Source organism: Nyctereutes procyonoides, unplaced genomic scaffold (assembly GCF_905146905.1).
Source record: "Nyctereutes procyonoides isolate TBG_1078 unplaced genomic scaffold, NYPRO_anot_genome, whole genome shotgun sequence".
In the NCBI taxonomy this organism is placed as follows: Eukaryota; Metazoa; Chordata; class Mammalia; order Carnivora; family Canidae; genus Nyctereutes; species Nyctereutes procyonoides.
The window spans coordinates 20,067,102-20,091,532 of record NW_026575034.1 but is presented as its reverse complement, the minus strand read 5'-3'; the positions used below and the strand labels follow the sequence as shown (position 1 = coordinate 20,091,532).

The 24,431-nt window shown below is 39.7% G+C and overlaps 1 protein-coding gene and 2 long non-coding RNA genes across 7 annotated transcripts in view; 1 reads left to right on the top strand and 2 right to left on the bottom strand.

Moving 5' to 3' along the window:
- Positions 1-18,813, top strand: part of ZNF215 (zinc finger protein 215) — a 29,984-nt gene extending 11,171 nt beyond the window's left edge. For 4 of the 5 annotated variants that reach the window (XM_055317783.1, XM_055317785.1, XM_055317786.1 and 1 more), the window contains 4 exons: positions 4,275-4,360; positions 6,193-6,325; positions 6,647-6,742; positions 17,220-18,813. In XM_055317783.1, the coding sequence (XP_055173758.1) occupies positions 4,275-4,360; positions 6,193-6,325; positions 6,647-6,742; positions 17,220-18,136 (1,232 nt within the window). In that variant the 3' untranslated portion in view covers positions 18,137-18,813. The remainder of the gene's footprint in view (positions 1-4,274; positions 4,361-6,192; positions 6,326-6,646; positions 6,743-17,219) is intronic. The other variant, XM_055317787.1, reaches the window with a different exon arrangement.
- On the bottom strand, positions 12,662-17,762 carry LOC129504910 (uncharacterized). Its single transcript, XR_008663433.1, has 3 exons — positions 17,662-17,762; positions 15,940-16,046; positions 12,662-15,594 (listed from the first exon to the last, which is right to left on the bottom strand). It is a non-coding gene; the product is annotated as an uncharacterized LOC129504910 (long non-coding RNA).
- A 564-nt stretch (positions 18,814-19,377) lies between the features above and the next one.
- Positions 19,378-22,767, bottom strand: LOC129504911 (uncharacterized). Its single transcript, XR_008663435.1, has 3 exons — positions 22,677-22,767; positions 22,283-22,351; positions 19,378-19,743 (listed from the first exon to the last, which is right to left on the bottom strand). It is a non-coding gene; the product is annotated as an uncharacterized LOC129504911 (long non-coding RNA).
- Positions 22,768-24,431: the final 1,664 nt, after the last annotated feature.

The window sequence follows — 24,431 nt, the reverse complement described above, 5'->3', positions numbered from 1 at the left end:
CAGTTACTTTCATGCTATGACTGGAGTCGATTAGTTACAGCAGAGACCGTATTGCCTGCAAAACCCAAAATATTTACTATCTGAATCTTTGCAAAAGAAGTTTATCAACATCTTGTTTAAAAGATAGACCTGAGGGCTCTGAAAACAGGAAAATCAGTTAAGATAGATGAGGTGTTAAAGAATGAGGGAGTAGGGATACCTGGGTGGCTCAGTGGTTGAGTGTCTGCCTTTGACTCAGGGCGTGATCCCGTAGTTCCAGGATTGAATCCTACCTTGGGCTTCCTGCATGGACCCTGCTTCTCCCTCTGCCTATGTCTCTGCTACTCTCTCTGTGTCTCTCATGAATAAATAAATAAATAATTTTTAAAAAGGATGAGGGAGTATTGGGAAAACAGAGGAGTTTGAGCCAGAAGGAATTATGGGCTGCATGTAAGGTGTGAGTGGGATAAGATTGATGTAAATGTGCATGTTCTTGCTTTATAAGAATGGGGCATAAGTAGCAGATTTTATGGGAAGGGATTTATACAGTAATTATGTGGCTTTTTTTTTTTAATGTGGCTTGTTTAATTTGAGGTCTCTGTGGGTTTGAAAACTTATAGGTACAAACAGAAGTAGGAGAAATATATATCCTCAGGGAGCATCAATATTTAAGGGCAATTGCAGATATAACTACTCATTATAGGAAATACAGAAGATGGGGGAACATGTTAAATTATACCAAGGGAATGCTATTAGTAAAATTTAAACTCTGAGAAACCACAGGACAATCTAGTTTCTAAGACAAAATAATTTTGTTTCTGTTTGTTTTTTTTTTTTAAAGATTTTACTTAGAGCAAGCACATGTGCACAAGCAGGGAGGGAGGGAGAGATGGGGAGAGAGAACCTCCAGTATTCTGCACTGAGTGTGGAGCCCAGCATACAGCTTCATCTCATGACCCCATAATCTATGAGCTGAGCCAAAATCAAGAGTTGGACATTTAACCGACTGAGCCACCTAGGCACCTCTCTGAAACAAAATAATTTTAAAGGAGAAGTAGGGGTATGGAAGAGGGATTTAGAAATTAATGTAAAAGATGTATGATCAATCACATAAATGTGTGAACCTTATAAGTCATGAGGCAATTAATTGGATATTTGACAAGGAATTATTGACTGGGAACAGTGATATTGTTATTGTTCCTATGTTTAGTCCTTATTTGAAAAAGAAATAAAGGACTAAACAGAAGAAGAGAAGCTAGGTAAGCAGGCTAGAAAACTGTGACCTAGGACATCAGAGAACTAAGAAGCGTTAGTATCTTGAGCTAAGAAAGAAATCTTCAAGAAGGGAGTGTTCAAAAATGGTGTGACAAAAAGGTTTTCCTCTTAAGATAAGTATTGAAAGTAATTTCCTGAAATTGTTGATTATGAAGTAATTGTTAAGCTCTGGAAAAGTTTCAGAGATTGAGTTGAAGTGGTGCTTATTTGTAGTTAGTTATATTTAGTTTTCTGTTACTGTTACAACAAATGACCACAAAGTTAGTGGCTGAAAAGAATGTGAATGTATTTTACTACACATTTGTAGATCAGTAGTCCAACATGGGTCTCCCTGGACAAAAATCAAGGCCTCGGTAGGACTGCATTCCTTTCTGAGCCTCATGATTCCCTTCGCCCATCTTCAAATCTGGCAATGGCGAGCCATGTCTTTTCCACGCTGCTTTCTCTTCTGCTCCATTCTTTGGTCACAGTACATGTACTTGCTCAGTTGAGCATGTTTGCTCTCTCTGTGTGTGTCTCTCTCTCTCCCTCTCTCTCCCTCTCTCTCCCTCTCCCTCCCTCTCCCTCCCTCTCCCTCCCTCTCCCTCCCTCTCCCTCTCTCTCCCTCTCTCTCCCTCTCTCTCCCTCTCACTGTGTCTCACTTTCACTGACCACAGCTGGGAACCTTCAGTTATTTAGAATTCATGTGATTAGATTGTGACCACCCAAATAATCCAGGGTAATTCCTCATTTCAAGGTCCTTAACTTTAATCGTTCCTGCTGAGTCCCTTTTGCCAGTATATCCAAGGATTAAGGGTGTTGGTATCTCTGGGGTCTATTATTCTCCCTATCACATTCCCCCACCCCCACCCAAAACAAAACGGATGGATGAGGTATGAATGTGATAATGATTATAGACTATTGAAGTTTGGTTTAGGAGGAAAGGAGAGGTTGCTAGGTAATAGAGGATGAGAAAGGTTTTTAGTTTCTTTTAATCTGTCTTGGCTCTCTGAAGAACCCACCCAAAGGACTTGCTCTTATTTTATCTGACTTAGAACTCTCCCAGGGCAGAGGTAAGCCACCTACAGGGCACTTGTCAAAGCATTTAATGGGAAATGTGTTAGCCTCTGCCACTAAGTGAATAACTGTTGAGGCAAACACAAAAAGATTGGGAGGAAAGGTTGGGGTATGAGATGCTCTGGGAATAAGGGATTTGAAAAGTTTGTATGTATTCCTAGAGATCTAGAAGGCTGGGCACATGTTCAGAAAGATGTGATAAGGCCTTAACTGTCACTTTTGGCTGACCTTCAGGCTTTTCATAAACAGGAACTAAAGATTAAGGTAAAATTGAAAAATTATCTGGCTAAGTGTTGAAGGCCAGCTTCAACACACACAGCCCATCTGCAGACTAGGAAATGGGTGTGTGTGTGTGTATGTGTGTGTGTGTATGTGTGTGTGGTTTTTTGGTTTCAGGTAGCTAAGGAAATCTTAAGTGGACACATACAACAAAGAATATAGACTTTGCAAATCAGTTCAGAAAAGTAATTGAGCAAGAATTGCAACAATCAGGCTCCCAAAAATATGAAGCAGAAAACTGACAGAAATGAAGGGAGAAAGAGGTCAAGTTTAATAGTTGGAGACTTCACTTTAGAGGATTGATTATACACCATGATCAAAAGGGATTTATCCCAGGAATACAGGATGGTTCAACATATGAAAGTCAACATTATATACCATACTAATATAATTAAGGGGAAAATCTCAAGGACCTCGATGCAGAAAAGCATTTGGCAAAATCCAATGCCCTTTCATGATAAAAGCACTCAACATGCTAGGGATAGAAGGGAATTTCTTCTTTCTGATAAAGGGCATCTGTGAAAAACTTACAGCAAACAACATACTTAATAGTTAAAGACTGAAAGCTTTGCCCTTAGGATAAGGAACAAGATAAGGATACCTACTCTCACCACTTCTGTTCACCATTATACTGCAGGTACTAGCCAGTGCAACTAAACAAGAAAAAGAAGTAAAAGGCATCCTAATTGGAAAGGAAGAAGTAAAGCTGTCTTTACTGTTATTTGATTTGTTGTTATGCAGCTCACCCTTAAACAACATGGGCTTGAACTGCGTAGGTCCACCTTTATGTGACTTTTTTTGTTGTTGTTTTTTAAGATTTGATGGCAAAAGCCACAAGGCATTTATTTACAACTGCCCACTCATCTCCACAAGTCAAATGGAAGACAACTGGTTTAAAGGTCATAACTACTACCCTTGAGTACCCAGAGAGGCCTGCAGAGCCTGTCAGCAGCCTTGGGTCCCTGAGACTGGATTACCTATCAATTTTTTTCATCAAAAAATAATTTTAGGGTGGCCCCAGTGGCTTAGCGGTTTAGCGCTGTCTTCAGCCCTGGGTGTAGTCCTGGAGACCCAAGATCGAGTCCCACGTCAGGCTCACTGCATGGAGCCTGCTTCTCCCTCTGCCTCTCTCTGTGTGTCTCTCATGAATAAATAAATAAAATCTTTAAAAATAATAATAATAATTTTAAAAAGACAGCCTGTATTCATGTATTGGATGACTTAATATTGAGGTGATAATGCTCTCTAAAGCATCTGCAGTTGAATGAAATTCGTATCAAAATTCAGCTACCTTTATTGCAGAAATAGACAAGCTAATCCTAAAATTCATATGGAATTACAAAGGACTCCAAATGCTCAAAACAGCCTTGATGAAGTACAAACTTTGAGAATGCATATTTTCAATTTCAAAATTTACCCCAAAGCAATGACTTTAGTTAGGACAGAATTCTAATTATCCCTAATCCCTAATCCCTCTTCTCCCTAATCAGAATCACTATTAGAGCTTTTAAAGACTATAGTGTTTGAGCTCTCAACCTTTGGAGATTCTGTTTGCTGGTAGGGGCTGACATGGCTATTTTTCCAAAATTCTAAAGATGATTCCTATGTGCTTAAACTACTATAATCATTAAGTGTTTCTCCAGGGCAAACCTTATCTCCCTAATGTTTTTGTTCATCTTCCTCAGAGATACCCTGCAAGGATTCTGTCCTGCTCCAGAAGGAGAGCATTAAGGAGAAAATGGATGCTGACTCACTAAACGTCAATTCCCAGGTGAATTAGGATCTTTACTGGAATGACCTTTTTCTTTTTGGCTTTTGAACTTTTGCTAAACATAGGTCCATCTAAGGACATAAGACTGTTACTTCTCCCATAAGACATTGGATCCATTTTGTTTTATTTATTTTTTTTTAATTTTTATTTATTTATGATAATCACACACACACAGAGAGAGAGGCAGAGACACAGGCAGAGGGAGAAGCAGGCTCCGTGCACCGGGAGCCCGACGTGGGATTCGATCCCGGGTCTCCAGGATCGCGCCCTGGGCCAAAGGCAGGCGCCAAACCGCTGCGCCACCCAGGGATCCCGGATCCATTTTGTTTTAGTTGGTGATGAACTCTCTGGAAAATATTTAATCTTTCTATTTTTCTGTGCATCTTTTCCCTCAAGTTTGTAGATGATAAAGCTATAGAAATAGAGCCCACCAGAGAATGTTTAGAATTAAAAGTGAAGGGGGATACCTAGGTGGCTCAGCGGTTGAGCATTTGCCTTTGACTCAAGGCATGATCCTGGATTCCCTGGATAGAGTCCCATGTCAGGCTTCTTGCATGGAGCCTGCTTCTCCCTCTGTCTGTGTCTGTGTCTCTGCCTCTCTCTCTCTCTCTCTCTCTCTCTCTCTTTCTCTGTCTCTCATGAATAAATAAATAAAATCTTAAAAAAAAATAAAAGAAAAGTGAAGGGAGCCAAGGACAGTATCCTGAGTAAGGTCATTGATTAGGCAGGAGCAGAGGAAACCTCAAAGAAATACTGAAATGAAAGCATCAAAATGGTAGAGGAAAACCAAGAAGATAGGATGTCACCAAAAGCCAAAGATGAGAAGATTTCAAGGATAAATCCTTTAAAAATTTAGGAAAATTTAGCCTGAAGAGTACCTATTTCCTAAGCATTGTGGAGATACTGTCATACATGGGAATAAAAGCCAGGTTGCAGAGGACTGAGGAAGACAGTGAGGAGGAAGTAGGCAAAACTAATGTAGATGATTTACTCACAAAGTCGTGATGTCTTAGAGTCATCTGGCTCTGAGGTAGAGTGAGGAAAGAGATTCGTGTATTTCATTGTGATCGAAGGTGCCCATTATGACAAGGTTGAGAATCCTGGGGAGAGAAGTGCAACAATTGCTGGTGTGAAGGCCTTCATAAGAAATATTTGTGTAGTTCCCGATATGCCACTTGTCTAAGGGCTGGGAATATGATGATGAACAAAAGGAAACCCCCTGCCTTTGTGGAAATGTCAGTAGAAGTAGATAGGTACACACATGCAAATAAGATAATTGCAGATAATAATAATTATTACAAAGAAAAGAAATAAATACAGTAGAGACCAATGAGGAGGGTGGCTACTTGGTTTGGGTAATCAGGAAAGGACTGCATGATGAGATGTCCCTGGGCCGGAAGCCCTAAATAGGAAGGAGTTAGCAGACTGCATTTCTCAATTAGAGAAAATACCCTACCTTTTCTGCTAGCAGAAGCTCCATCTTCATTACAAAGTCCCCTCAAATCTACCTGAAACTCCTTCTGTTCTGAACTCCTTTTATGTCAAGTATTCTTACTCTATAGTAATGTTTTATTCCACAATTATTCCAACTGTCTTTTTCTCAACCAAAATGAAAATTTGGGATTAGGACTACACTTGATTTTCCTTTTGCAGCCCTCACAAGAGTACCAGGTTGATAGACCTCTAATATAACTTCGATTTTCATCACTTAGAACCCCAAATGTTTGTCTGTTTCTTACATATTCTGGGCAGCCTATCCTTTCCAAATTCATTTCTCCTCTATTAATATTTTTGGGAGTTCCCTTTGATTAAAAAGGAATTTAATGTTTTAGGAACCAGTAACATTCAAAGATGTGATTGTGGAATTCAGCGAGGAAGAGTGGGGACAACTGGACCCTGCTGTAAAGAACGTGTACAGGGATGTGATGCTGGAGAACTATAAGAACCTGAATTCATTGCATCAAGGTGGCTTCTGTGTATTTCCCCCATCTGCCCATCAGTAGTCTCTTCATCTGCTGCTAAAAACTATAGGACTACTGTGGTGGTTAAGGGCACTTGGGTTTGGGTTCAGGTTTCCTAATATCCTTTGGGCACAATAGCAGATTTTCCTGCTGTATCTGAGGGGAAGTCCTTTCTGTGGAAGAGCTAGAAATACCCAGGTCTGTGGTGACCCCTGGCCTTATATTTCAGCAGCTCTTTGACTACTACATAAGGATGGAATCTTTTCCCTGTAAAAATATCTGAAGTGTCTGCCTGTTGTTGTTTTTTCATTTTCCCCATGAATAGAACCTCTACTTTCCAAACCAGCTGAGATTTCCAACTTGGAGAGTAAGGAAAGAAGATGGATAATGGAGCAAGAAATCCCAAGCACATCTGTTTTTGGTAAGAACCAGGCAGATACGAGGCATTTGTAAGAAGCTTCTCTTTGTTAAACACACTGTGTACTGTTAACAGCTTTTAAGAGTTGAGGAGGTAACAGCAAGACTGCTGAAGCTTTGAAGGAAAAAAAGTCATCATTCCTTCTCGTTCACAGATTCTTTTTCTTAAGTAGGGAGGCAAAAGAATGTTGTAGGTGAGGATCATAGAGACTAAACTTAAAGCTGTGTGCCCTGGAGCAACTTATCTGCCAGTTTCCTCATCTATAGCATCGAATTAGTAACAGTATTTTCTTCCACATTCCTGTGAAAATTAAGTGAGTTTACATGGGTAGCACACTTAGAACAGTGCTTAGCACATAGTAAGCGCTATGTAAACAAACTAGCCAACGTAATATTAAATCATATTCTTTTAAAGAAAATGAAAAGCTCTGCTTTATACTAGAGTGACTTTAGTAATTTTCCGTTTTTCCTTTTTGTTTACCATAGAACTTCTTGTGCCCTCTCTTTCTACCTTCATTGTAATCTTTCTTTTTTTTTTTTTTCTAAGATTTTATTTATTTGACAGAGGGATAGATAGAGCCAGAGAGCACAAGAGGGGGTGGGGAGGTGGGAGGGAGAATGGCAGGAGACGCCTCCCCACCAAGCAGGGAGCCCAATGTGGAGCTCGATCCCAGAACCCTGAGATCATGACCTGAGCTGAAGGCAGACACTTAACCAACATAGCCACCCAGACACCCCATAATCTCTTTATTCTTATTAACATTTTGTTTGTGGGAGATTATCAATTATTGTGTGCTTAATATAAATTTTAATACATATAGAAAAATATGAAGAGGAATAGAACTCACCACATAATCTCACTACCCAGAGCTATGCAGTACTAACATTTTTTTTTTCAGTACTAACATTTTGATATATTTTCTTAGGCTTTTTTTGTGTGTGTGTGATGATGTATCTGTGGCTTGTGAAAATTTGTTATTTTTCCAAAATTGAGTTTGTCAGGGATATGTCATTTTATATATGTCAGTCTTCTCACCTTATATAATACGATGGGCAATTACCTGGGTCACTTTAGTCTATGGAAATGTGGTTTCTAATTCACATGTAATGTTCCATCATATACATGTATCATAATATATTTGACCATTCCCCACCCCCAGCTGTTGGACATTCAGGTTTTTTTTTCTTTTAAGATTTTATTTATTTAAAAAAATATATTTTATTTATTTATTCATGAGAGAGACAGAGAGTGAGAGGCGGAGACATAGGCAGAGGGAGAAGCAGGCTCCATGCAGGGAGCCCAATGTGGGATTCGATCCCGAGACTCCAGGATCACACCCTGAACCAAAGGCAGACACTCAACCACTGAGCCACCCAGGCGTCCCAAGGACATTCAGGTTGTTGCCAAGTTTTCAGGCATATCTGGCAATAGAATATACCTTATTAGAAGAGAAACTTCAGCATCAAAGGGCATGAATATATTTAACAGTCTTGTTACTTTGTGCTGTATTGTCTACAGAAAGGTTATACCAGTTTATAGGTCACTAATAATGTATTATCTATTTATTATCACCCTAGAACCATATTGTTTACCTGAAATCTTTGATTTGATAGGCAAATTATTTAATTTCTTCCTTTCTAAGGTAAATTCCCACCCTCTTCCAGTGGACCCCATGCCTTTTTTCCCCTGCCTTTTTTCACTTAAGATTTTACCATTTCTGCCTCATCCTCCCATTAGCTTTTTAACATTTTCAGGTCATTAAGGATTTAACATTTTTTTTCTCTCAACCTATTACTCTATCTCCCACCTCTTTATTGCCAAACTTCTCAAGATATATTATACTTGTCTCATTTCCTCAGCATTTATCCCTCGCCCCATTCCAGTTTAACTCTTATTTATTTATTTATTTATTTATTTATTTATTTATTTATTTATTTATTTATTTATGATAGTCACAGAGAGAGAGAGAGAGGCAGAGACACAGGCAGAGGGAGAAGCAGGCTCCATGCACTGGGAGCCTGATGTGGGATTCGATCCCGGGTCTCCAGGATCGCGCCCTGGGCCAAAGGCAGGCGCCAAACCGCTGCGCCACCCAGGGATCCCCCAGTTTAACTCTTATTCCAGATCTCCATCTGAAACAGTCCTTCCTAAGATCATAGATGACTTTCTTATAGCTAACTCTAGTGGATATTTTTTCATTCCTTGTCCCACTGACTTCTCCACAGCAAGTGCCTCTATTACCTGCTCCTCACTTTTAAAACACTTGTAGGTTCCTGTAAAACTTCCAATTTTCCTCCTCTCTTTCTGACCCTTCTCTCTGTTGGAGACTTGCTCTCTCTAGCTCTAATTTCAGAGTTTCTTAACATTTGGTCTCATTTTGTCTTCTTTTATTACTCTGTGTTTTCTTCTCTAAGTTATATCCACAACTGCAACTTCACTTACTACACACAAGTGTAGGTGAGTTTACAAGTTTGTGTCCCCAATCTAGGCTTCTTCTCAGAATTGAAAAATTTAGAGATATGTGACATTTCTCTTGGATGTCTGAAAGATGACCAGTTCTATAAAACCAAAGTCATAACTTTTTCCTTTTCAGTCCTCCTTCATTGTTCCTCAGTGAATGGCACTGCTGTCCATCCAGTTATAGAGTGTAGTGTATTATCCTTGACACTTCTTCTTCATCTCTCTAATACTTGGTATTATTTTATCTTTCTCAATATCCCCTGAATGTCTGCACTTCTCTCTGTAGTCCATGTACCGTCATCATCTCTCCTCTACACTATCCCCACAATCTTTTAATTCATCATACTGCATGATCTTGCCATGTCTCTTTGCTTTTTCCCCCAGCTCCAGTGTTTGACCCACATTGCAATCAAAGAGATTGAATTCTGTCCTGTACTTGCTTAAATCATTATGTTGACTGCAGTTTTGCTTTTCCCTACCTAGTCCCTACCTGCTTCTCCAACCTTGCCTTACACTGCATCCTCCCCTCACTCTTTACACCCAAACCACACTGCTCTTGTAGTCATCACCCTATAAATATTAGCATCTATTGTGTCCTAAGCACTCTGATGGGTGAAGAAAGACTGCAGAGAAAAGAGTTCCATAGGATACACATTCCAGATGACCCTTGAGTGCAGCTGGCCCTCCAACTCAGGGCCTCTGTACATGCAGCTTCCTTACATAAAGTGCTCGTTCTCATTCTTTGCCTAGTTGACTCTTCATCTTCCTTCAGATCTCAGTTTCACATTTCCTCAGGAAAACCTGTCTTGAATAGTTTCTTCTGTTATATACTTCCATAGGATCATAATTTTCTCTTTTTAGCACGTATCACAGTTATATTTTACTCGTATCTGTATAGGTCTTTGTCTTCCACATTAGGCTTTATGTTCCTTGAAGGTAAGGACCATGTGTCTTTTTGCCCTACCTTTATTTCTCAAGTTTTTGCACATTTATAGGAACCAAGGAAAAAAATGGTTAGATAAATATTGGATTATGAGAAAGGTAAAAATTATTTGTTTTGGTCATTTGTGATTAGTAAATGATTTTAGGTCCTTTATCTATTAAGACCTTAGAAATTTTTAAGTAAGATCTTATGTAAATTCCCACTGTTGATCACAGTTATGGCAAATTAAATATCACTGAAGTTTATTTTATTGTGTCTGCTGTACATATTTTTTAAATTTATGTTATCATTATGTCTATCTTATACCCAGTGCTTTATATCTGTTATTTTTAGGCATAAGAATTTTTCCATCCCCAAATTAGAAACCTATTTCCTAATTTCTTTCTGATTCCATCTATTTCATCATTTAAATATACTTCAGTCAGTCAATCCGGAATTTACCTTGGTAAATGTAATTTATTTTCTGAAAGGGTTAATGGATTACAGTGGATTAAAGGTGGCTACAGAATCTTCATCTCTCTCTCCATCAAGATGTAGACTTGATACATCTGAAACTAATGTAACATTGTGTGTTAACTATACTTCAGTTAGGAAAAAAAAATATGCAGACTATGTTTCCCCTCCATTTGAATCTCAGCTAGCACTAGACTGTGTTTAATCAATAAAATGCAGCAGAAGTGACACTGCCATTTCCAGGTCTAGCATGTAGACTTGAACCTGCCACTTCTTTGTCTTAGAAATTAGCAGCCACTACTTCAACTAGCTTGACATCACTCTGTTTGGGAGAAGCCCAATGTAGCTACATGGAATGTACAAACATATATATACACACATGTGCACATATATATACTTTAAAGGCTCCTCAGATAATCAGAGGCAAATCTAGATTTAAGTGCTAATGATCCAAGTTTTTTTTTTTTAATTTTTTAATTTATTTATGAGAATAAATAAAGAGAGAGAGAGAGAGAGAGAGGCAGAGACACAGGCAGAGGAAGAAGCAGGCTCCATGCACCGGGAGCCCGACATGGGATTCGATCCCGGGTCTCCAGGATCACGCCCTGGGCCAAAGGCAGGCGCTAAACCACTGCGCCACCCAGGGATCCCTGATCCAAGTTTATTATAAACAGTTTAAGGTAAATTTGGACAGAAATATAAAGTCAAATTTTGGACAGCTTAATTAGTCAAAACCTATGAAAAAGAATCCTGTGGATTTTAATCTACTAAACACAGATAAGCCACTGGAATGATTTGAAAACTTAGGGGAAACTTTCAGATAGGCCAAAGAAAGGCAGAGATGGTTTGGCCTAGCAGAGGCTAGTCTCCAGGGGAGTTATGAGCAGACACCCAAGATTGGGATGATAGGCTAAGGTTCAAAGTGTTCATTTTTGTTTCAAGTTAGAGATAGGGACAAAGTCTTGTAGATAAAGCATAGTTTATCAGTTTGGGATTGGCAGGAATAAGACAATGATTCAGAATCTGTTTAGGGCAAAAGGGGAACAAATCATGGGTGTAAAGATAAACTGGTGTTTCCACTAAAATCAGTAGAAAAGAGTGTCTGTTGCTATAATTGTTTAATGTTGACCTGAAAGACATAAATGAAAAAATGAGAAAGTTAGTAGAAAAAAAGGAAAAAAGACCATTATTTGTAAATGATAGCTTTTCTACTTAGAAAATCCAAGAAACTTATTGTCAAAACTGTTATATCTGTTAAGAGCTTTGTTAAGATGGCCAGATATAAAATAAAAATATTGGTAGCTTTCCTATATGTTAGTACTGATTTGAAAATAACAAAATATATGAAAGTGATTTTAAAAGGACTAAAGGAGTTATATGAAAAATGAGTTGTAGAAATATGAGAATATCAGAGATTTACTTAGAGAACACATTTAGGTATTTTCCAATCAGTAAATACTGCTGGAACAGCGTCAGTTTCAGTTACTGATTATTTCTAACAAATTGCCTCAAAACTTACTTTAAACAGCAACCATTTTATTAACTATCACAATTTTGTGAATTGACTTAGGAGTTCTCAGGATTCATATGATGTGGCTGAGAATACAGTGTTCTGCTGGGATGGAATGGTCAAGATGGCTTATCACATGGCTAGCAGTTGACATTGATGTTACTGGGAACTTTTGCCCTGTGGACCATGGCACTTCCATGTGGTCTCTTCTTGAGGCACGGGTTTCTCATAGCGTGCCAACCAGGTTCTGGGAATATCCTGAGAGGAATTGGAAATCGTTAGTCTCCTAAAGGCCAGGCCTGGAAGTGACATGGTATCACTTCTACATTCTTTGGCTAAGCAGTTACAGGAGTAGCCCATTTTCAAGAGAAAGAAAAATAAATTCCACTTCTCTATGAGAGAGTGTATCTATTTCTTTTTATTACTCTAGTATAATTAATATGTGGTGTTATTAGTTTCAGGTGTACAATATGATAATTCAACAATTCTATACATTATTCAGTGTTCATCATCCTAAGTGTACTGTTAAGCCTCTTCACCCATTTCACCCAATGCCCTCACCTCCCCTCTGACAAGTGCCAGTTTGTTCATTGTATTTAAGACTCTGGTTTTTTGTTTGTCTTTTTTCCTTTGTTTTTTTTTTTTTCTTAAATTCCTCTTACGAGTGAAATCTTAAGGTATTTGTCTTTGGCTTATTTTACTTACCATGATCCCCTTTAGATCCATTCATGTTGTTGCAAATGGTGAGATTTCATTATTTTTTATGACTTAGTAAGTAGTGTATTCCATCATATGTGTATGTATGGATGTATATATATGTATACATGTCTGTATATATAGACATGTATACACGTGTGTGGGTATATGTATGCGTATATACGTGTGTTTATGTATGTGTGTATACACACACACACACACACACCACATTGCCTTTATTCAGTCCTCTATAGATGAACATTTTGGTTGCCTCTATATTTTGGCTATTATAAATAATTCTGCATAAGCATAAGGGTATATATATTTTTTTGAATTAGTGTTTTCCTTTTCTTTGGCTAAATATCCAGTAGAGGAATTACTAGATCATATAGGATTTCTATTTTTAATTTTTTGAGGAAACCCCATGCTGTTTTCTATAGTGGCTATACCAGCTGGCATTCCTGTAACAGTGCACAAGGGTTCCTTTTTCTCCACATCCTTGCCAGCACTTATTTTTTGTGTTTCTGATTTTAGCCATTTTGACCAGTGTGAGGTGATATCTCATTGTGGTTTTGATTTACATTTCTCTGATGATGTGTGATGTTGAACATCTTTTCATGTGTCTGTTAGCCATCTAATGTCTGCTTTGGAAAAATATCTATTCAGGTCCTCTGTGCATTTTAGAATTGGATTGTTATTGGGGTTTTTTTTTCATGTTGAGTTGTATAAGTTCTTTATATACTTTGGATTCTAACCCTTTATTGGATATGTGATTTGAAAATACCTTCTCAGGGCATCTGGCTAGCTCAGTTGGTTAAGTGTCTGCCTTCAGCTCAGGTCATGATCCTGGGATCAACTCCCATCTTGGGCTTCCCTGCTCACTGCATCGTCAACTTCTCCCTCTACACTTCACCTTTGCTCATGCTCTCACTCTCTCTCTCTCAAATAGATAAAATCTTTAAAAAATTTTTAAAAATCAAAATAGCTTCTCCCATTCAGTAGGTTGTCCTTAATTTTGTTGATGGTTTCCTTCACTGTACAAAATATTTTTTACTTTGGTGTAGTGTCAATAGTTTATTTTTGCTTTTGTTTTCCTTGCCAAAGGACACATATCTGGAAAAATGGTGCTATGACCAATGACAGAGAAACTACTGCCTATGTTTTCTTTTAGGAATTCTTTGGTTTCAGGTCTCACATTTTTGTCTTTAATTCATTTTTAGTTAAATTTTGTATATAGTGTTAGAAAGGGGTCCAGTTTCATTCTTTTTCGTGTAGCTGTCCAGTTTTCCCATCACCATTTGTTGAAGAGACCATCTTTTTCCCATTGTGTATTCTTGCCTCCTTTGTCTTAGATCAATTATCATAAAACTGTGGGTTTATTTCTGGCTCTCTATTTTGTTCTGTTAGTCTATGTGTCTATTTTTTTATGCCAGTACCATTGTTTTAATTACTACAGTTTTGCATAGTATGTCTTGATACCTTCTGGTTTGTTCTTCTTTTTCAAGATTGGTTGGCTATTTGGGGTCTTTTGTGGTTCTGTACAAATTTTACTATTCTTTGCTCTAGTTCTGTGAAAATTGCTATTGGTATTTTTATAGGGGTTGCATTAAATCTGTAAATTGCTTTGGGTAGTATGGACATTTTAACATACTGGCTCTCCCAATCCATGAACGTGGGATATCCTTCCATTTCTTAGTGTTATTAGCTTCAAGTCATTTTTCAGTACCGTTTTATGTTTTCAGAGTGTAGGTGTTTGACTCTTGATTAAATTTATTCCTGTATTTTTTATTCTTTTCTATTTTTGATTTAAATTCAGTTTAATTAACATCTACTGTATTATTAGTTTCAGCAGAAGAATTTAGTGATTCATCAGTTGCATACAACACCCAGTGCTCATTACTTCAAGTGCCCTTCTTAATGCCCATCACCCAGTTACTCCATCCCTCCACTCACTTCCCCTATATATTTAGTTCTTTTCGGTGCAATTGTAAACAGGACTGTTTGCTTCCTTCCTCCATTCCTTTCCCTCTCCTCCCTTCCCCACTCCTCCCATTTGGTTTATTTTCTTAATTTCTCTTTCTGCTACTTCATTTTAAGATTGCAACAGATTTCTGTAATATTAATTTTGTATCCTGCAGCTGTACTAAATTATTAGTTCTGGTAGTTTTTTGTTTGAGTCTTTATGGTTTTTTATATATAGCATCATGTCATCTGCAAATAGAGTTTTACTTCATATTTACCAATATGAATGCCTCTTATTTCTTATTCTTCTCTGATTGCTGTGGCTAGGACTTTCAGTACTATGTTGAATGAAAGTGGTGAGAGTGGACATCCTTGTCTTGATCTTAGAGGAAGAGCTCTGTTTTTCCCCCTTAGAGTGCAATGTTAACTGTGGGTTTTTATGAATGTGCAACCATTTTGATCTACTTGGTCTGTCTCTGGACACAAATAATTATTTTCCTCTCCCTTGTTAAATACACTTACTCTCTCCTAAGAGACGTCATCTCATTATGGATCAAGCTTGAAGTCCAGGATCTCACCACCTAAATTAGGTACAGGTTTAGAAGAGGTTTCTCTCTCACTGAAGATCTATGAATTAAAATATAGATTATCTGCCCACATACCCAGTATACACTTAAGAGGCAGAAACAGGGCAGCCCTGGTGGCACAGCGGTTTGGCGCGGCTTGCAGCCTGGGGTGTGATCCTGGAGACCCGGGATCGGGTCCCGCATCGGGCTCCCTGCATGGAGACTGCTTCTCCCTCTGTCTGTGTCTCTGCCTCTCTTTCTGTGTCTATGAATAAATAAATAAAATCTTAAAAAAAAAAAAAAGAGGCAGAAACAGGGAAACTATAGTCAGTACTCTCATTATATTCCTAGACTCTGCCCTAGGAGATTGTTTTAATCCTCCAGTTTCTGGTGCATTATACAGACAATTTCTGCTAGAAATTAGGCTAAATCAGGGTGAATTAATAAGTATTTGACAAAATTGGATGTATCAGTGGGCTGCTTTGAGGTAAAAGTCATTTCATAAAATAATAGTACCTCAGGGCAGATTAGATACAAGAAATAAAGAGCAATGAGTATGCAAGAAATCTTTGCAGACACTAGTATAAATATTAGAAGAACAATGACTCACCAAACAAGTAAGGACATTGAGGGAGGTTCTTTCCACATTAAAGATGAAAATTCTCAGGCTCGTTTATTGAGTTGGAAGACAGTAGTAGGATAGCCAAGTGGCATTGTCTTGGAGACAGATTTAAAAAAAAAAAAAGTGGATAATATATGTGAGACTAGAAAGCTGAAGATGTGTTTTGGCTAGCAATAAAATGTGGAAGTAAAAGCATTAGATAAAGCTGAAGTTAGGTGCAGAAGGATAAAGGGAAGTCAGTGAAATTTAATTATTAAAAAATTGCTAAAAAATACAGTATATTGGACATATTTATACAGAAGCTAAATGAGAAAGGGATTTTGATGGGAAGCCTAGGTGGCTCAGTGGTTGAGCATCTGCCTTTGGCTCAGGGTGTGATCCCAGGATCCAGGAGCGAGTCCCATATCAGGCTTCTTGTAGGAAGCCTGCTTCTCCCTCTGCCTGTGTCTCTGCCTCTCTCTCTGTGTGTCTCTCATGAATAAATAAATTAAATAAATTTTTTAAAAAAGTAAAAAGTAAAGTTAGGTATAGCCCACACAGACTATTTATGAACCAGTAATAATTTTTTTTTTTTTTTTTTTTTTTTTTTTTTTTTATTTATGACAGTCACAGAGAGAGAGAGAGGCAGAGACACAGGCAGAGGGAGAAGCAGGCTCCATGCACCGGGAACCTGACGTGGGATTCGATCCCGGGTCTCCAGGATCGCGCCCTGGGCCAAAGACCGGCGCTAAACCACTGCGCCACCCAGGGATCCCCGAACCAGTAATAATTTGAACTGTAATAGGTCACCCCATCCCAGTTAATATGCCGGTATTTTACCAAGCCCTATGTATTCTCTCTAATATTCCTAAATAGCTGTCCTCATATTTTATGATCTCCTGACCTCCTTTTTTTTTAATATTTTTATAATTTTTTTAATTTATTTATGATAGAGAGAGAGAGGGGCAGAGACACAGGCAGAGGGAGAAGCAGGCTCCATGCACTGGGAGCCCGATGTGGGATTCGATCCTGGGTCTCCAGGATCGCGCCCTGGGCCAAAGGCAGGCATCAAACCGCCGCGCCACCCAGGGATCCCTCCTGACCTCCTTTTTAATACTGTTTCCCTTTTATTTTTTCTATAATTCCCCTTTTCTAATTTCACCTCACATTTCCATTCTGTATTTAAGACCTATAAAATATGCATATTCCCTTGTGTGGTTTAGCATTCCTTTCCTAATTAAACACTTGCCTTTCTTCTATTTCATGGAATTTTTTATTTCTTTTTATAGACAGAGAGGTAATTTCAGAAAACCAAGATTCAGTTCCAATGCAGAGCATTTCTGGAAAAGTTTCATCTCCTGGCGTGATTATGACAAGACTGACCAAAAGTGGATCCCCTTCTTTAGATGCTTGGGTGAGCGATGATTGGCTATATAGGAAACAGGAACACTGGGACATAAATTTGTCAGAAGCTTTTGTTCATAAGACAGTCTGCTCTGAGGTGGGAAACTTTGAAAGTAGAGAGAATAAGAAAAGCTTAGATGTTAAGTCAGTTAATTCAATTTTGGGTATACAACAAGGAATTCCTATAAGAAAGGGGTCCTCAAAATGTGATAAGTTTAAAACTAACTTCAAGTTTAATATAGACTCAGGTAAGCAATATTCAAAATATGATGAATGTGGGAATGCCTTGAGCCTGGGTATAGGTGTTCAGTACCCAGAAGGTCATACCTTAGTGCATTCCTATGAATGCTATCAATGTGGAAGAGCCTTCAGCCGGAGTTCATCCCTCATTCGACATCAGATCATTCACACAGGAGAGAAACCCTATAAATGCAGTGAATGTGGGAGATTGTTCAACAGACGTACAAACCTTACTAAGCATCAAAAAATTCATACTGAAGCAAAGGTCTGTGAAGGCAATACCTGTAGAAAAGCTGTCAGTGAGAGTGAAGACCGTAATAAAAATTCAAGACTTCAGTCTGGAGATAATCCCTATGAATGTAAAAGCTGTGGAAAATCCTTCAGCCGAAGCTCATCGCTTATTCGACATCAAATGATTCATACAGGAGAGAAACCATTCAAATGTCAGGAATGTGAGAAAACCTTCAACAGGAATTCAAACCTTAAAAAACACCAAAAACTTCATACTCAAGAGAAGTCCTCTAACAGGAAGCAACAAAGGATTACTTACCTACATCAATGAATTTATACTGGAAGGAATCCAGTGAATAGAGTAAATGCAAGAAAACATTTGTCAGGGATTATTCTTTAATTGATATGACGGAATTAATATTGGAGAGAAATCTGTTATTGGATAGGAATCTGAGGTGGTTTCCAGGCTCTCAAATGAAGCCAGAAGGGTTTGGAGTTAAATGTATCACCATACAAGTCTGCCTATCATTATTCTGTTATCTGTTGCCATCATTCCTGGTTCATAAATGGGAACTATGGCATCCTATATTCACATGATTTATTGAAGTAGGTATTAGTGAGGAGCCAAGCAAAACCCTTGGAGTTGGATATTTTAATAAAACTCAAACTTTCAGTCCTTCTAAGAAGGTCATAAGAAACCAGGAGCCCAGAAGAATACAGAAAGACTATACTTCTAAGGACTGAACTCTCTGAATTAATAGAGATGACAGCCATGGCAAATTACTCCATCCCTGATAGTATTCTTCACTGTCCTGGTGCTGAGTGGGGACTAGAATTGGAGGAGAGTTATCAACTGCAGTGGGAGGTGGGTTAACAAATCTATAGGTAGTCTTCATATCTGCATTTTTAAAAGTACTCTTTGGGATCTAGGCTGGAGAGAGATCCATAGCTTCAGGTTTATCATTTATACCAAATATTAAGAGGTCAATAAAATGTCTTAATACTCGATGCTCTAGAACTTCCTTTTCCTTCTGTAAGTTACTTCAGGATCCCTTTGGGATCCTGAGACAAAGGTTATCCTGAGACAAGCTTATCTTTAATCTGCCCCAAAATACTTCTATAGGAGACATTTCCAATGAATTATGATTGGGGCTTTTTGTTAAAGCTCATCTTATTCAAAAACCAAAAAGGTATACTGGAGTGTGAACACTTATGAGTTAATGTAGAAAATTATTCTGTATTCATTTGTTTTATGGTTTCAGTTTTTTTTTTTTTTTTTTGGTTTCAGGTCTTTAATCCATTTTTTATTTAATTTTTTAAAAAAGATTTTATTTATTCATGAGAGACACAGAGAGAGGCAAAGACACAGGCAGAGGGAGAAGCAGGCTCCATGCAGGGAGCCCAATGTGGGACTTGATCCCAGAACCCCGGGACCACAGCCTGAGCCGAAAGCAGATGCTCAACTGCCAAGCCACCCAGGCATCCCTTTATTTAATTTCTGTATATGGTATAAGAGTCCTCTACTTTTGTCTTTTTTTTTTTTTTTTTTTTTTTGCATGTGGCTGTCCACTTCCTCCCTACTCTGAGAGCCTACAGAAGACAAATATAGGACTCTTCTTTCAGCTTTTACAGTGAACATGTTTCTGGCACCATGTACCTGCTGTATGATCTGAGCTAGTCATCCAGCTCTTTACTGGGCATTGATGCTTACCAGAAATCCTTCTCCTTCCCCAGACAGCAGTCTTTTCCATTTCCCAAACACTATTTAGACACAATTTCTAAATGAATTATGCAGAATTATGCCTTCTTACTCTCCTCACCTTCATAAATCACCACACCCAGCTCTCAGAAGATCAGCGTCCATCAGAGAAGTTGCATACTGCCAGACCAAAACTATCTCCAGATCCTGCCATCAAATCTTCAGAGTGCATTTCTCCTCTGTAACAATGGAAGAACTATCCTTTCATACCATGGTGCTCTGCATCTTTCCCTTTTCACTTTCTTAGAGAAATCACTCCCTTATACTATATGTTGGCAAATTGAATTTAAATTAAAAGGAAAAAAAGGAATAAATTATTTTTAATATGCAAAAAAATCCCCACTCCCATCAATCACCTCTTTTATATCTTTATTTTTTTAAGATTTATTCATTCATTCATTCATTCATGATAGACCTAAAGAGAGAGAGAGGCAGAGACACAGGCCGAGGGAGAAGCAGGCTCCATGCCAGGAGCCTGACGCGGGACTCGATCCTGGGACTCCAGGATCGCGCCCTGGGCCAAAGGCAGACGCCAAACCACTGAGCCACCCAGGGATCCCCCCCGCCTTTTATATCTTTAAATTCACCTTCTATACTTGGCATCTTCTCATCAGCATTTAAAAGGTCACATCTACCTTGAAAAACTAGGAAAGGAACATAGCAAAACAAAAACCTCTCTGCTCTACTACCCATAGTAATTATACTTCTCTTTCATCTCCATGCCAGCCACACTTCCGGAAAGTGTTGTCCATACTGGCTCACTGCCCACTCCTCAACAACCTGCAATCTGATCATAATCCTCATCGCTCTAATGAAAGAGTGCTCAACAAAGTAACCAACTGCTTCTTTTTTGGAACCTAACATACTTTTCAGCCTTTATCTTCCTTCACCTTTATCTCCCTGTGGTGTTTGACTCTATCAGTGGCTCCCTTTTTCTTGAGGTATCTTTTTCCCTTGTTTTTTATATACTATAGTACAGTATACTGTATTGTATACAAGATACTACAGTATCCTGATTTTCCTTTTAAATCTTTGACAGCAGTTCCTCCTGAGTCAGAGATCTGACTATCTCTCCATGTGATGTTTCTCCTCACTGTTCTAGTCTTCAGTTACTGAAGTAACTTAAGTTACTATCTCTGCATGGATGACCTCAAGCTAAAATATCTTCCCCAAGCTCCAGACCTATAAGACATCTCCATATGGATAGCTCATGAGCCGTTCAGCCTCAGTGCAGGGAATGGTCCAGTTGTCTAATCTCAAAAACCTGCCCCTTCTCTCTGTGCCTGTATGCCATATCCCATGAATTATTAAGGCACTCTGCTAGTTGTTATCCATTATCATTATTCATCCCATTTTCACTGTCAATAGAATTTTAGCCACCCAACTCTAAATTTCCCTCTGTTAGTACTGGCCAATGGGATGTGAACAGAAGTGATGTATGTCACTTCCAGGTCTTCAAGAAGCTAGGTATTATCCTACTCTCCTGACACCTTTTCCTCTCCCTGCTGGCTGGGAAACCATGAAAACCGTAGTAACTGTAGTGGACTACAAATGGAAGCCAGTATTGGGAATGGGATCCTGGACCACCCATCTACCTCCATACTGGTAGAAATAAACTTGTCACATATAAGCTCCTGGTTTTGCTGTGTTTTGTTTTTCTTTTGTATCACAGGTTGCCCTGTACCTTAGTTAATATACTCACCAGATCTTTTAGACTCTTCCTTGTATCTGCATATATCCCTCCTGATAATATATTTATATTTCTGGTTATTGTCCTCTCTCCTACCTTACTTCAACTAGTGTCTCTGCCTTAAATTTTGTAAAATGCAGGCAGAGGATCTTTTATGAAATACAAGTTTTGATTATTGCACACAAACGCTTAAACCTTTCAAAGACTCCCTGCCAACAAAAGTTGACCTAAAAAGGTGAAATCTAAACTCTGAAATGACTCATTTGCCTTTCATGTTCTAATGTTCTCTTGCCCTACACCCTTTGGACTCCATGTATCAGCCATGCAACAGCTTCCAGTTTCCCATCCACTGTGTATGCTTAGCAGTGTGGTTTTCCATATATTTCCTGTTCTTGGAGACCTCTTCCTTCTCTTCATCTAGCTAATTTTCATTCCTTCAAGCTCAGCTGAAGAGATTTCTTCCCCTAGAAAGCCACCTCTGACAACCCAAGACTATCTACTAAATTCCACATACTTACATGTGTATAGCACCTATAGGAATCTTATTACAATTATTTATTGGACTGTATCCTGTATTTAGTATGGCTTGGGGCGGGGGGACAAGTATTCTGTAAAAAGTATCATACTGACAGGCAACAAATAATATTGAATGTGAGTGAGAAGGAAAGAGACCTACCACTTATTTTTTACATCTCATTGTTAAAACTATGTAACCAAAGACATTTTTAAAGATCCGTAACTGTCATAGACCGTAACTATGTACCGGTCTAGCGAGTGCGGGAAATAAGGTGACAGAATTTTCCTTTACATCTTCTAAGGCAAGACGGTAACAGCTCAGTGGGTTTGGCTTATGAATGAAAATGTGTAAGAGGGACCTGCGGGAGAAGAGCGCAAGGACGGTCCCTTTTGCAGTTTCGCGAGGTTACTTCTCGAGGCCCCACCGCCCTGAGGGATTAGATGGATTCCAAATCCCTCCCATCATTTCCAGAATAAAGTCGCCTGGCTCGGCCCTGGTGGTCTGAGCTCACCGTCGGCAGTCCCAAGAGCTGCAGGAAGCTCCAGAGGAGCCCTGCGAGGTCTGCAGTCCGGGCGTCAGCCTGTCAACAAAAACAAGAAATCCCGCCTAAATCTCTGCTTGCCTGGGAGCGCCTCCGGTGTCCCAGGGCAGGGCAGGCCGGAAGGCTCCGCAGCCCAGCCCAGCCCAGCTCCCCCGCCCGGCTCGACCCCACCACCGCGGGCCTCTCCCTCGGCGGCGGCTCAGGGGTCTATCCCGGCCGGAAGGCGCCGCCCACGTGGGGCCGGGGCGGGGCAGGGGGACCGGAAGTGGGGCGGCGCGGAGCCTGCGTGGTGGCCTGCGGCCGCGTCCGTCCTTGTGCGCAAGCGCGGTGGGGGTCAGCCGGCGGCGGGGCGGTCCGCCTGTACCTGCGCGGCCGCCTCGCGGTGCTGGACTTGACAAGCATTCCCAGGAAAACCGGGTAACCGCTCTGACTTTTGGGCTTCTCTTCTCTTGCACTTGCTACTGGAGGTGTACCGCGACCTCCCGTCCCCGGGGCCGTGAAAGCCGGTTCCATTTGGTGTCCGAAGACCTCGCGGTTTCCGGCTGGGCGGCTCCGCTTGCGGTGGTCGCGGTCCTCGCGAGCCTTTTGGAGCCGTGATCGCTCTGGACTCCAGCGTGCCGCTTGCCAGGACCTTCCCTGGATTGCGACACTAACATGACGTTGAACCGTTAAGATTTTGCAGAATGAGTGTGCCGTGAAGACGAGCACTTTCCTATGTGTGATGCGCTATTCTAGAGTTCATGAGGGGACTTAAGACTTGTTGATCCAACCTCTAGTAATTTACAGTTCACGGTGCTTAGTCAAATGATTATCCCAGTGCCATGCAGCCAGTAAAAGACCCTCGGTAACACGCAGAGTCCTTCAGATCTCTCAGCCATTGTGCCTTTTCACTGTTCACCAGGAGAACTTTTTCCAAAAAAGAAAAAAAAAGTTAAGATTCGAATTCATTTGGCAATTTTAATGTTTAGTGAAAGACACCTGTACACGTGACTCATAGCGGTGTTACAAATTCTAGAATCTGTGAAGATGAACAAAAACAGAAGATCGTGGATCTCACAAGCCTGCGTAAGCCTAGTACAATATTTAGTAGGTGTCGTTTGGTAGGCATTTCTGGCACATCTGCCTGACTCTGACGGTTGGCCTGGCGACAGTCTGCATTACTCCTAGTTCACATTGGCCCAATGATTGTGACCTTTGGCATTAGGTAGAAATATGACTTATTTTCATAGTAACTGATGTGAGCTCAGGCAGCCTAGCTCTTAATTAATCACCAGGCTATACTTACTCCTGAGACTCCGTATTTTGCTCAGTCTGCTTGAAACACCCAACTCCAGGGCACCTGGGTGGCTCAGTGCTTGAGTGTCTGCCTTCAGCTCAGATGATCCCTGGAGTCCTCGGATCGAGTCCTGCATCAGACTCCCTGCAGGAAGCTTGGCTTCACCCTCTGCCCCCCACCCCCCCCCCTCTCTCTCACTCTTTCTCTCCCCCCACCCCGTGTGTCTCTCATGAATAAAAGTCTTTTTTTAAAAAAAGAAATACCCAACTCCCTTTTTCTGCCTTCCTCAACTCCTGGCCCCAGTTTATAACTGAATAAAATTTCAGTTTATTCGGGCTGAGATTAGAATCACCCCCTAACTCCTACCCAAGGTTGGGCATGATTTAGTCTTATGGCACAATTTGAGCTTTATATTATCCAGATGAAAAAAAACTAGGAATAGCTCAAACTCCAAAATGAAATCATTAATCTAGATAATTTCACTCTTCCTAAAACACCATTGTGCTCAACTGCAAGTTTTTACAAGCAATTCCTATTTCTAAACTTTTTTGGCCACCACTAATATGCTATCCAAAGCCCAATTTTAAAACTGCCCTCTGATAATCATCATACTGAGACTCTATCCAAAATTTATTTCTCTCACTTCCCCTGTTAACACTATGTTAACACTTTATCTCTTAAAGGCATTACTGCAGTACCTTCCAAGTGGAATCCTGGCTTTGCCTCTAGCCTCTACCTTGGGTCAATTCTCACAGCCTTCAGAGGGACCTTGTTAAAATTTAAAGTTAAATCTGTTCCTTAAAACCCTCCAATGGCTTTTCATACTATCTCTCACCTTATTTT